Source organism: Sapajus apella, unplaced genomic scaffold (genome assembly GCF_009761245.1).
Source record: "Sapajus apella isolate SASKATOON/1434 unplaced genomic scaffold, GSC_monkey_1.0 scaffold15, whole genome shotgun sequence".
Taxonomy (NCBI): domain Eukaryota; kingdom Metazoa; phylum Chordata; class Mammalia; order Primates; family Cebidae; genus Sapajus; species Sapajus apella.
In genome coordinates, this window is record NW_022436955.1 from 16615632 (window position 1) to 16626694 (window position 11063).

Consider the following 11063-nt stretch of genomic DNA (forward strand, 5'->3'; position numbering starts at 1 on the left):
GTAGGTTGCCTTTTCACTCTCAATGGTGTCTTTTGATGAACAGATATTTTTAGTTTTATTATAGTTCAATTTATAGATTGTTCTTTTATGTTTAGTGTTTTGTTGTCCTGTTTTTGACTACTTCAAGGTTGCAAAGATGTTATCTTATTAACTTTTAAAATATAGACTGACATCCAAATGAAATGTTTATGACATCAAAATGTTTTGTTTATGATGTGAGGAGGATTCAAATAAAATTTTTTTTCCATGGAGAGACTCAAATGGCATAGCATTATTTTGTGGAAATATCTTTTCTCCATTGGTTCATGTTCTGGAACACTTGTAAAAAATGAATTTTATATTTATGTCTATATATCTATTTACACGAATGGTTAAAAACTCTACACATAGTTCTAACATTCTATTTTCATGCAATACTGTTGCCACATATAGCATATTAATGGCTGCATATAATGAATATATGTGCATTATATAGTTGTACTGTAAATAATTAATTTTCTTAAAGTAAACATTTAGAGTATTTCCATTTGGTTATGAACATTTTGTCCAAAGTGAGTGCCAGTTGTTTAATTATTTCCTAAGGACAAATTGCTAGTAGTAGGAATTGCAAGTGAGCTGGCCACCTCAGCCTCCCAAAGTGCTGGGATTACAGGCATGAGCCACCACGCCTGGCCAAAATGCATGTCTCTTTTTAACGTTTGCCTTCTGGGCTAGGTGGCGTGGCTCACTCCTGTAATCCCAGCACTTTGGGTGGCCGAGGCTGGTGGATCCCTTGAGTCCAGGAGTTCCAGACCAGCCTGGGTAACATGAGGAGGCGCCATCTCTCAAGGAGGATCGCTTGAGCCCAGGGAAATTGAAGCTGCAGTGAGCCTAGATCAAGCCACTGCACACCAGCCTGGGTCGTAGTGAGACCTTGTTTCCATAAACAAATAAAGTTTGCCTTCCGTAATGTTTATAATAACGTTTTTCTCCCATACACAGATATAAACCCATAGTCTCACCAAAGGTAGCCATTACCAATGTTTTAAATCTTTGCTAAACCGAGTAAAAAGAAAACTTTCTGTTTTCATTTCAATTTTTGTCTAATAATAGTTTAAACAGCTTTGTATATACTTATTGGCTATTTGTTTGACTTTTTTTGTTTTTTGGGAAGCCTGTTCTAATCTTCGCTCATTTTCCTTCTGCCGTTGTTGGACTTTTTCTTATTGATTTATTAAGCAACATAATGAATATATATTATGTCATGTATATACAAACAATCTTATCTTGCAGTTCCCTAGTTTGGCTTTTAATCTCCTATTGCCTTTTGAGCTGCAGTTTTAACCCAGTCCGTACAGGAACTAACATCTGTCCAGAAGCGCATGAAAGCCTTCGGGGACAGCGGCCAAGTGGGCGGAACTAGCACGTCCTGACGGACAGGTTTGCCCCGCCCCTCCCTCCACCTCTTCGGGAGCCGGGCCAAAGAACGCTCTGACTGCGCCCACCGCTTCCGTTGCCATAGTAGCCGGGGGCGGGGTACCCTTCAAAGCGAAATCTATGGAGCAGAGGCCTAGGCGAGGCGCGAGTCGCCGGCGTGCGTAACGTTGACGCACGTGACGCCGGCCCGGCCTACAGGGCGCGTGCGCAGTGGGACTGGCGCTGCCCTGGACCCCGTCGGCGGCTGCGCGGCTTGGAGGTGCGCTCGGTTTTCAGGTGCCGCGAGGGCGGGTCTGGACCGCCTACCCGCGCGCCACCTACCTGCTTTGCGGCTGGAGGCGCAGCGGACCCAAAGGAGCGACCACCCCGGGAAGCAGTCCCGGGAGCGGAAGTGCAGAATGGCTTCTTCGAGGGAGTGAGGTGCAGCTTACCCTGATACTGGGGCGCAGGTGGGCATGGGCGAAGGTAGTCCAGGCCTGGGTACGAGCCCGGGCCCTCCTTCTACTTCCCAGTCGGTAAGCCAGGGGCTGGGACTGAGTTTCCTCCAGGTCAGGGACCGGGCCGCTAGAGTGGGGTTTGGGACTCATTTCCACTACATGAAATGAGATTTGGGGTGCCCCGGCCCAGAGTCAGCGCTGGTTACTCACTGGCTGTTCTTTTCACAGTTGCTGGTAGGAGGAGTTGGCGGAAGCACTTGAGTGTTAAGAGGTGAAAACTGTTGGTGAGATTTTATGGGTTTTATTTTGGGTTCACGAATTTTCCAAGGATTTCCTTGGGCGGGGCTACATATCTGCCTACTTGAGTTTGCCATGTAAAAATGGTAATAGCAACCCACTTAGCAGAATTATGATGCCACAAAGCTCAGTGGAGGCTCAGAGGATCACACACGCTGTAAGCCACATGCTTTTTTTTTTTTTAAGTCATGCATTTAAATGCTTGAGTGAAGTTGAGATGCACTATTATGACTCATATTCAGAACCTGAAGAGAGAGGTGCCTTTTGTGCTAAGTATGGTATCCATTCATTTATTCAGTAAATACTGAGTGTTTACTGTGTACCACGCAATATCTAACTTCCTGGAATGGTCTATGTGTAAACAAAACAAAGATCTCTGCCCTGTGGAGCTTACATTCTAATTTGGGGAAGACGTAATAAATAGTAAACATAAAGATGTAAATTATAGGTTGGAAGGAAATGAGTACCATAGGAAAAAAATACAGCGAGGTAAGAGGCATGGGGAAATGCAAGATGCAATCTTAACTAAGGTGGGTTTCACTGAGAAAATGACATTTGAGCAAATACTGGAAGGAGGTGAAGGAGTTAGCTGTCCTCATAGCTGGGAAAAGAGCATTCCAGGCAGAGAGACGAGCAATACAGAAAGACTTTTGGCTTGAAATGTGTTTGGTGTCTTCAGTGAAAAGCAGAAAGGCCTGTTTGGCTGGAGGAATGAGTAAGGGAGTAATAATAAGGATTAGGCAGCAGCGCAGCAACACAGCAAAAATATAGTCAAAATGGTGGAGTGTCTGAATCATTTAAGTTGTCCTCGTGTGAAGGTAATTACCTATTACCTTAGGTAAAATTTCACAGCTTAACTACAGCCATTAATTAGTATGTGAAGTTAATGACTAAAATTAGACTTTTTTCAAAATAGAATATAGATGAGAGTGAAACATAGTTGTAATTTCCAGCAAGCACAATGCGAATTAAGACAGAGGAGCTTGTTGTAAAAAACTTTTATTTGCCCTTATTTAGGATTTCAGTGAATGTGGAAACACTTCAATTTTGTCGTCCTTTAGAAATTTGTCTAAATATAGTTTTACCAGTAAAAAAAAACACAAATAAAAAACAGGCATCGTGGCTCACACCTGTAATCCCAGCAGTTTGGGAGGATGACCTGGACGGATTGCCTGAGCCCAGCCTGGGCAAAAGAGCAAGACCCCATCTCTGCATTTTTTTTTTTTAAACTACCTAGGTGTGGTGGTGCACAGCTGTTTCCCAGCTACTTTGGAGGTTGAGGTGAGAGGATCCTTTGAGACTGGGAGGAGGTCAAGGTTACAGGGAGCTGTGATTTTTGCCACTGCACTCCAGCCTGGGTGGCAGAGTAGGACCCTGCCTCAAAAAAAAATTTTTTTATCTTAAATATAAGGTGGCAAACAAATGACTAAGAAGACACTTGTTACTTCAGGGAAATGACAAACTGGTTGAGTAGACTTGCAAATAATTTAAACATAAAATAAGAATAAAAAAAAAGTGTGCTAAAAGAAAAGTCATCTGAATATTATTGTATGTATTATGGCAGTAGTCCCTTTTATTTCTCATTTTGTCCTTGAACATCTTTTCTGGGATGATGATGTGGTTGTCAATTTTTTCACATTTAGCAAATTTAGATTTTTTTGGAAAATGATTTGTAGAATGTATTGTATGTGCTAAATAAGTGCAGAATTTATCAACTAAGGCATCTATTGATTAACATTGCACTAACAGGTACCATGTAAATACTCATTGCTCTCGCTGCTGGGATTTGTAACTTTTCCAAAACGATGCCATTAAGCCATACTTCTCATATCCTTTTTCCTCTTCAGAAGATGGATATTTCTGGTTTCTTTGGCAGTGTTGACTGCCAGAGTATGTAGAGTGACTACTTGTAATTTGTATATTCAGTAAGTATATTTCTTCAGTATAAAATTCTGCTGTCCAAGTGTTAAGAAGTTTTAGTGGCTAGAAGAAATAATGATGTTTTATGGTGGAAGTGTGGAGCTGTCTGAGTCATATGAAAGGCAGGAATTTGAGACATACCAGGGTAAACTATTAGTCAGTTTCTGCATCAAGCAGAAAAAGGTAACCACTCAAGTACAACACAGTTTACAAGCAGTATCATGAGCATTAGTTGATGACCTATATAGGTAATTGGTACCACCAAAGTGCATGTCTTAGAGAATGAAATCTGGACAGAGGATGTATTCAGTAATCCTACTAGGGGGGTAAGTGGCTGGTGGCAGGATCAGTGCTGGGTCAGGTGCGTGATCTTCTACAGGAACTAAAATAAAAAGTCTCTTGTTAGAACTTGAACAAAGGTCATGTCCAGGGATGAATCTCTAAGGCGTGTTTGTTTGTGGCCGTGTAGCTGTTGTCACAGCAGTTGATACTGAAGAACTTTGGGGAGGAGTTAGGTGGGTTACTATGATAATAAGAGGTGTCATTCACTGGTGATTATTCTTTATTATATATTTTTAATTTGCTAGTATGTTTTATCTTCTTAAAAAATGATATGCCAGCTGGGTGCAGTGGCTCACGCCTGTAATCCCAGCACGTTTGGAGGCTGAGGCGGGCTGATCACGAGGTCAGGAGATCAAGATCATCTTGGCCGACATGGTGAAACCCCATCTCTACTAAAAAAAGAAAAATAGCTGGGTGTGGCGGTGTGTGCCTGTAGTTCCAGCTGCTCCGAAGGCTGAGGCAGGAATTGCTTGAACTTGGGAGGTGGAAGCTGCAGTGAATCGAGATTGCACCATTGCACTCCAGCCTGGGTGACAGAGCGAGACTCCATCTCAAAAAAAAAAAAAGGCCTTTTTTTTTTTTTTTTAATGAGAAAAAAAGCAAATCCCAGAGATGGAATTTACCCAAGGCTGCTTATTAAGCCATAAGTAGCAGAGCTGGAATTTGAACCCAGGTCTTGGAAGCCTTTACTTTTTCATTATTCCAAATTACCTGGTTATGTAACAATATGATATATGAGCCCTCCCATTTTCTGGAGTTTGTCATGAGTGTGATCATATTTCCTGCTGTTGAGATTTCACTCACTAATACATTTGATTCAATTAATTATGTGTTTTTTCTTCTTAGATTTTAATTTGATTTGAAAATGAGTAAGTGCAGAAAGCCACCAGTTCAGCAGCTAGCAAGTCCTGAGTTATTCAGCCCAGATGTTCTTGCTGAGATTTTTGAACTCTTTGCCAAGAACTTTTCTTATGGCAAGCCACTTGATGATGAGTGGCAATTACCGGATCCCAGTGAGATTTTCACCTGTGAGCACATTGAATTTAATGCATTTCTTGATTTGAAGAACTCCCTAAATGAAGTAAAAAACCTACTGAGTGATAAGAAACTGGATGAGTGGCATGAGCACACTGCTTTCACTAATAAAGCAGGGAAAATCATTTCTCATGTTAGAAAATCTGTGAATGCTGAACTTTGTACTCAAGCATGGTGTAAGTTCCATGAGATTTTGTGCAGCTTTCCACTTATTCCACAGGAAGCTTTTCAGAATGGAAAACTGAATTCTCTACACCTTTGTGAAGCTCCAGGAGCTTTTATAGCTAGTCTCAACCACTACTTAAAATCTCATCGGTTTCCTTGTGATTGGAATTGGATAGCGAATACTCTGAATCCATACCATGAAGCAAATGATGACCTCATGATGATTATGGATGACCGGCTTATTGCAAATACCTTACATTGGTGGTACTTTGGTCCAGATAACACTGGTGACATCATGACCCTGAAATACCTGACTGGACTTCAGAATTTCATAAGCAGCATGGCTACCGTTCACTTGATCACGGCAGATGGGAGTTTTGATTGCCAAGGAAACCCAGGTGAACAGGAAGCTTTAGTTTCTTCTTTGCATTACTGTGAGGTTGTCACTGCCCTGACCACTCTTGGAAATGGTGGCTCTTTTGTTCTGAAGATGTTTACTATGTTTGAACATTGTTCCATAAACTTGATGTACCTGCTAAACTGTTGCTTTGACCAAGTCCATGTTTTCAAACCTGCTACTAGCAAGGCAGGAAACTCCGAAGTCTATGTGGTTTGTCTCCACTATAAGGGGAGAGAGGCCATCCATCCTGTGTTATCTAAGATGATCTTAAATTTTGGGACTGAAATGAAAAGGAAAGCCCTCTTTTCCCATCATGTGATTCCTGATTCTTTTCTTAAGAGACATGAAGAATGTTGTGTGTTCTTTCATAAATATCAGCTAGAAACTATTTCTGAGAACATTCGTCTGTTTGAGTGCATGGGAAAAGTGGAACAAGAAAAGCTGAATAATTTAAGGGATTGTGCTGTACAATATTTTATGCAAAAATTTCAACTGAAACATCTTTCCAGAAATAATTGGCTAGTAAAAAAATCGAATATTGGTTGTAGTACAAATACAAAATGGTTTGGGCAGAGGAACAAATACTTTAAAACCTATAACGAAAGGAAGATGCTAGAAGCCCTTTCATGGAATGATAAAGTAGCCAAAGGATACTTTAATAGTTGGGCTGAAGAACATGGTGTATATCATCCTGGGCAAAGTTCTATTTTAGAAGGAACAGCTTTCAATCTTGAGTGTCACTTGTGGCATATTTTGGAGGGAAAGAAACTGCCAAAGGTAAAGCGTTCTCCCTTTTGTGATGGCGAAATTTTAAAAACTCTTAATGAAGCAATTGAAAAGTCATTAGGAGGAGCTTTTAATTTGGATTCCAAGTTTAGGCCAAAACAGCAGTATTCTTGTTCGTGTCATGTTTTTTCTGAAGAACTGATATTTTCTGAGTTGTTTAGCCTTACCGAGTGCCTTCAGGATGAGCAGGTTGTACAACCCAGCAATCAAATAAAGTGCCTGCTTGTGGGCTTTTCTACTCCCCCTAATATCAAAATGCATCTACCATTGGAATTTCAACTCCTAGAATCAGCTGAACTCACAGCTTTCAGCTGTTCTTTGCTTCATGATGGAGATCCTACTTACCAGCATTTATTTTTGGACTGCCTTGTGCATTCATTGCAGGAGCTTCATACAGGAGATGTTATGATTTTGCCTGTACTTTCTTGTTTCACAAGATTTATGGCTGGTTTGATCTTTGTACTCCACAGTTGTTTTAGATTCATCACTTTTTTTTGTCCCACATCCTCTGATCCCCTGAGGTCCTGTGCAGTCCTGCTGTGTGTTGGTTATCAGGACCTTCCAAATCCAGTTTTCCAGTATCTGCAGAATGTGAATGAATTGTTGAGCACTTTGCTCAACTCTGACTCACCCCAGCAGGTTTTACAGTTTGTGCCAATGGAAGTACTCCTTAAGGGAACATTCCTTGATTTTTTGTGGGATTTGAATGCTGCCATTGCTAAAAGGCACTTGCATTTCATTATTCAAAGAGAGAGAGAAGAAATTATCAGCAGCCTTCAGTTACAAAACTGAACATGTCCTTTCTGAGATTTAACTTTATGACTTCATGTAATTTACTCAGTATTGCATCCTGTTGCTCTGTTAATTTAAAAACCTTTTGGGGAAAGGCCAATGTTAGCATCATTCAAAGTCTCATTAATTCTGGAAAACTGTCCATTCTAATCTCTAGGATATATACACCCATAGGCATAGAGCTCTTCCATGTGGTGGAATCTATGCAGTGGTAGATATTCATACTCTAAGTATGAGGTGTGTGTATGCGTATGGGTGGACACTGCCATACTTACATTTGCAGTTTAGTTGGTCTTAATCTGCCTAAGATTTGCATCTGTGTGCTTTCTTTTCCCCAACTGATTTCCTCTTAGTGGCTAATGCTGTTAATGAATTTTCCAACTAATTTTCTCTCATTGGTTAATGTTGTTAATGAATTGATAGAGGTAATTGATGAAAGGGAGTGAGTGACAGTCACTGTTCAGCAACAATGATTTCCGTTAACACATCAGTTACGAATTTTAGAGAATTCATCTCTCCAGATTCTTGATACGTGCCATTCATTGCCCTTAGGCGAGTGACCCTATTTTCTTATATGGCTCAAATAAAACTAGTTTGCTGTGGTATGAATCTTTTACTGACCACACCATGCAACTAACAAAAGATAAAAGGACAGCTTTAAGCCAAAGATCATGTTTAAACAATGAAAAATTGTTTGTTGTATCTAATGGACACCTGTATCATGAAAGCTTCATTTAGCAATGGTATGATAATTTTTAACTTCCAGGAAATAATCTGTGAATGGAACGATTTAAAAAAACTTTTAAATAGTGCTTAGTCTCATGTTGGGAACACATGAGTGTGATCAACATAGTGAATACTAAAGAAAACTTTCAGAATCGCGGTTCAGAATTTAAAATTTTTAATCTTTACTAATTTCTTTTTTCAGTATGAAAATAGCACTTTACCAGAAGCTTAGCCCTGAAATGGTTATTTTGCCAGTTGTATTTGCAATGTAATGAGTCTTTTTTATTTCTTTTGTATTTGCAGTGTAATGAGTTTTTGTGGCAAACTGTAGTAAGCAATTTTTCATTATCTCAAAGTTCCATGAAGTAGAGAATATTTATATTCTCACATGTGCATTTTAAACACTTTTGTTATGTGAAAATAGATGTATTTTATGATGCATTTGGTTAATAAATTCTGAAAATTTTCATGTTCTTTGCTATTTTGAATTCCATTATAAATTCATGAATAAAATCATTACTAGAGAGATTTTGTGTTCATCTTCTTTAAAGGGAATCATGGGGGAAGTTAAAAATATATCTTGGAAACAGACTTTTTTGTTTTTGTGTGTGTGTGTGTGTTTTTTTTTTTTTTTTGGTTTTTTTTTTTTTTTTTTTAGTGCTTTATGCTTATGTTGCAATTTGGAATGGGTAGGGACTGGAAACAGAATTTTAAAGGGAGATTTGAATAAGAGCTAATGTTCTTTCATTTTCTCTGATTTGCATTCATTAAAATTTAGTCCTTAATATTGTAATATTTATGGAAGATGTACTTCAGGAAAGAAATTGAATACTTAAGGGGAGTTGGGAGGAGAGTGTGTGGAGGCCTGGAATTAGATTTTTAAAAGAAATCAGATTTCCTACTGGAAGCAGGACAAACTTTATGGAAGCAATTCCAGTTGTATGATGATGGAGTCTGATAGAAAGTTGATACCAGAAGGAAAAAAAAACCATTCTTGGAAAACCATTTTGCACTTAATAGTCTTTTTTATGCCTTGCTAAGTGGGATTCAATATATTAATAACAGTTTATTTTTACTTATTTTATTTGATAATAATGACATTGAAAGCATAGGTCCAGGTTCTAGCATTATGACTGTCTTTAAGCCCCTCAAATAAGTATTGAATGCATAGTGTTATGTTTTTTTTTTTTTTTTTTTTGAGACGGAGTTTCGCTCTTGTTACCCAGGCTGGAGTGCAATGGCGCGATCTCGGCTCACCGCAACCTCCGCCTCCCGGGTTCAGGCAATTCTCCTGCCTCAGCCTCCTGAGTAGCTGGGATTACAGGCACGCGCCACCATGCCCAGCTGATTTTTTGTATTTTTAGTAGAGATGGGGTTTCACCATGTTGACCAGGATGGTCTCGATCTCTTGACCTCATGATCCACCCGCCTCGGCCTCCCAAAGTGCTGGGATTACAGGCTTGAGCCACCGCGCCCGGCAGTGTTATGTTTTTTTGACACTAATCTGTATTGGAATATAGAACACTGGAGTATACTCAAATGTATTTTGCTTTTTAACACGGCTTTTGGAATTAATTGCTCAGCTGACTCATTGGATTCAAATTGCTTTAGAGGTTAGATGTGACTTGAGGAAGGTTCGCATTGAACTGGATGTATTAATAGATGACAGGTACTAATGATTTAAATGAATATCTCAGAGAAAAGAGGAAAAATGCTATGCAAAAGATGAATGGAAAAGTAGAAGAGAACAGTTAAGAGATGAGAATGTGCATGTTTTACCAATGTAGACTGTTAACATTTTTTCCCCTCACAGGTTATGAGATTTTTAATTTGTGATGTCTTAAAAAACAGACATCAAATTAAGTTTCATTTGCAATCTGTTTAATTCGAACAAAACATACACTTACTGCAAGTATTATACTCTTAAAATGATGACAAATTATTATATCTAGGTGGTACAGATATGCAAGACCTGGCTACAAATATGTTTCCCACATAGTTAACATTGAAAAGAGTGACACAATTATTTGATAATAGGCTTCCCCCACCTTGAAACAAAACTGGTTAAAACATTTCAGGCTGATCTTAGGAGGAGAACTCACTATAAATCAAAAATTTCAATATTGAAACAAAATGTGAATATTTCGAATTCAATATTGAAATGGAAATTCGTTTTCCATTTCATTTTTTAGGGTTGGCCTGATGGGCCAAGTAGCAAGTAAACTGAAAGGTTGATAATACATATGGTAACTCATAGTATGTAGATATGTTTTAGGATGTGTAATCAAAATAATCCTCAATGGATATATAATGAATTATTATTTTGAGACTGTAATGCATTTTTTAGCTTATATAAAGTTGCAGGCTTTGAATAAGGAGTTCTTCCTTGCCCTGCCCATTCTCTTACTGTCTTATTTGCTTTTTCTTTGTTGGCCAAAACAGAAATGCAAATAACTTATTTTGATAACCATAAGTTTATACTGGAATGATTTGGGAGGAGGTGAAGTTTCTTTATGACCACAGATACAGGAAAGTGTGTTATTGGTGAAAAGATACAAAAAATTGTATTATAAAAATGTCACTAAGCATAGCTAGCATTTAATTCCACTCAACCCAGCCTGTGTGTGATAGTGTGGCCGAGCAGTCTAATTTTACTCAACTGAAACTTTTAGTCCACTCTACTTGTGTTCACATATAGATTGTGTACTCATTTATAAATTGTATCCATGATAATGTTTCTCTGATAT

At 38.8% G+C, this 11063-nt stretch overlaps 1 protein-coding gene across 8 annotated transcripts; it reads left to right on the plus strand.

Moving 5' to 3' along the window:
* The first annotated feature begins 1581 nt into the window (after nt 1–1581).
* CMTR2 (cap methyltransferase 2) lies at nt 1582–8844 on the plus strand. 8 transcript variants are annotated; one of them, XM_032284409.1, is made up of 4 exons: nt 1582–1931; nt 2082–2124; nt 3900–4075; nt 5259–8844. In XM_032284409.1, exon 4 carries the CDS (start codon nt 5278–5280, stop codon nt 7588–7590), a length of 2313 nt encoding a protein of 770 aa, XP_032140300.1. In that variant the 5' UTR covers nt 1582–1931; nt 2082–2124; nt 3900–4075; nt 5259–5277; the 3' UTR covers nt 7591–8844. The 8 variants fall into 8 exon arrangements, with proteins under 8 accessions (XP_032140300.1, XP_032140303.1, XP_032140305.1 ...); XM_032284412.1 differs by having other exon boundaries at nt 3998–4075; XM_032284414.1 differs by having other exon boundaries at nt 1582–1865.
* Nucleotides 8845–11063: the final 2219 nt, after the last annotated feature.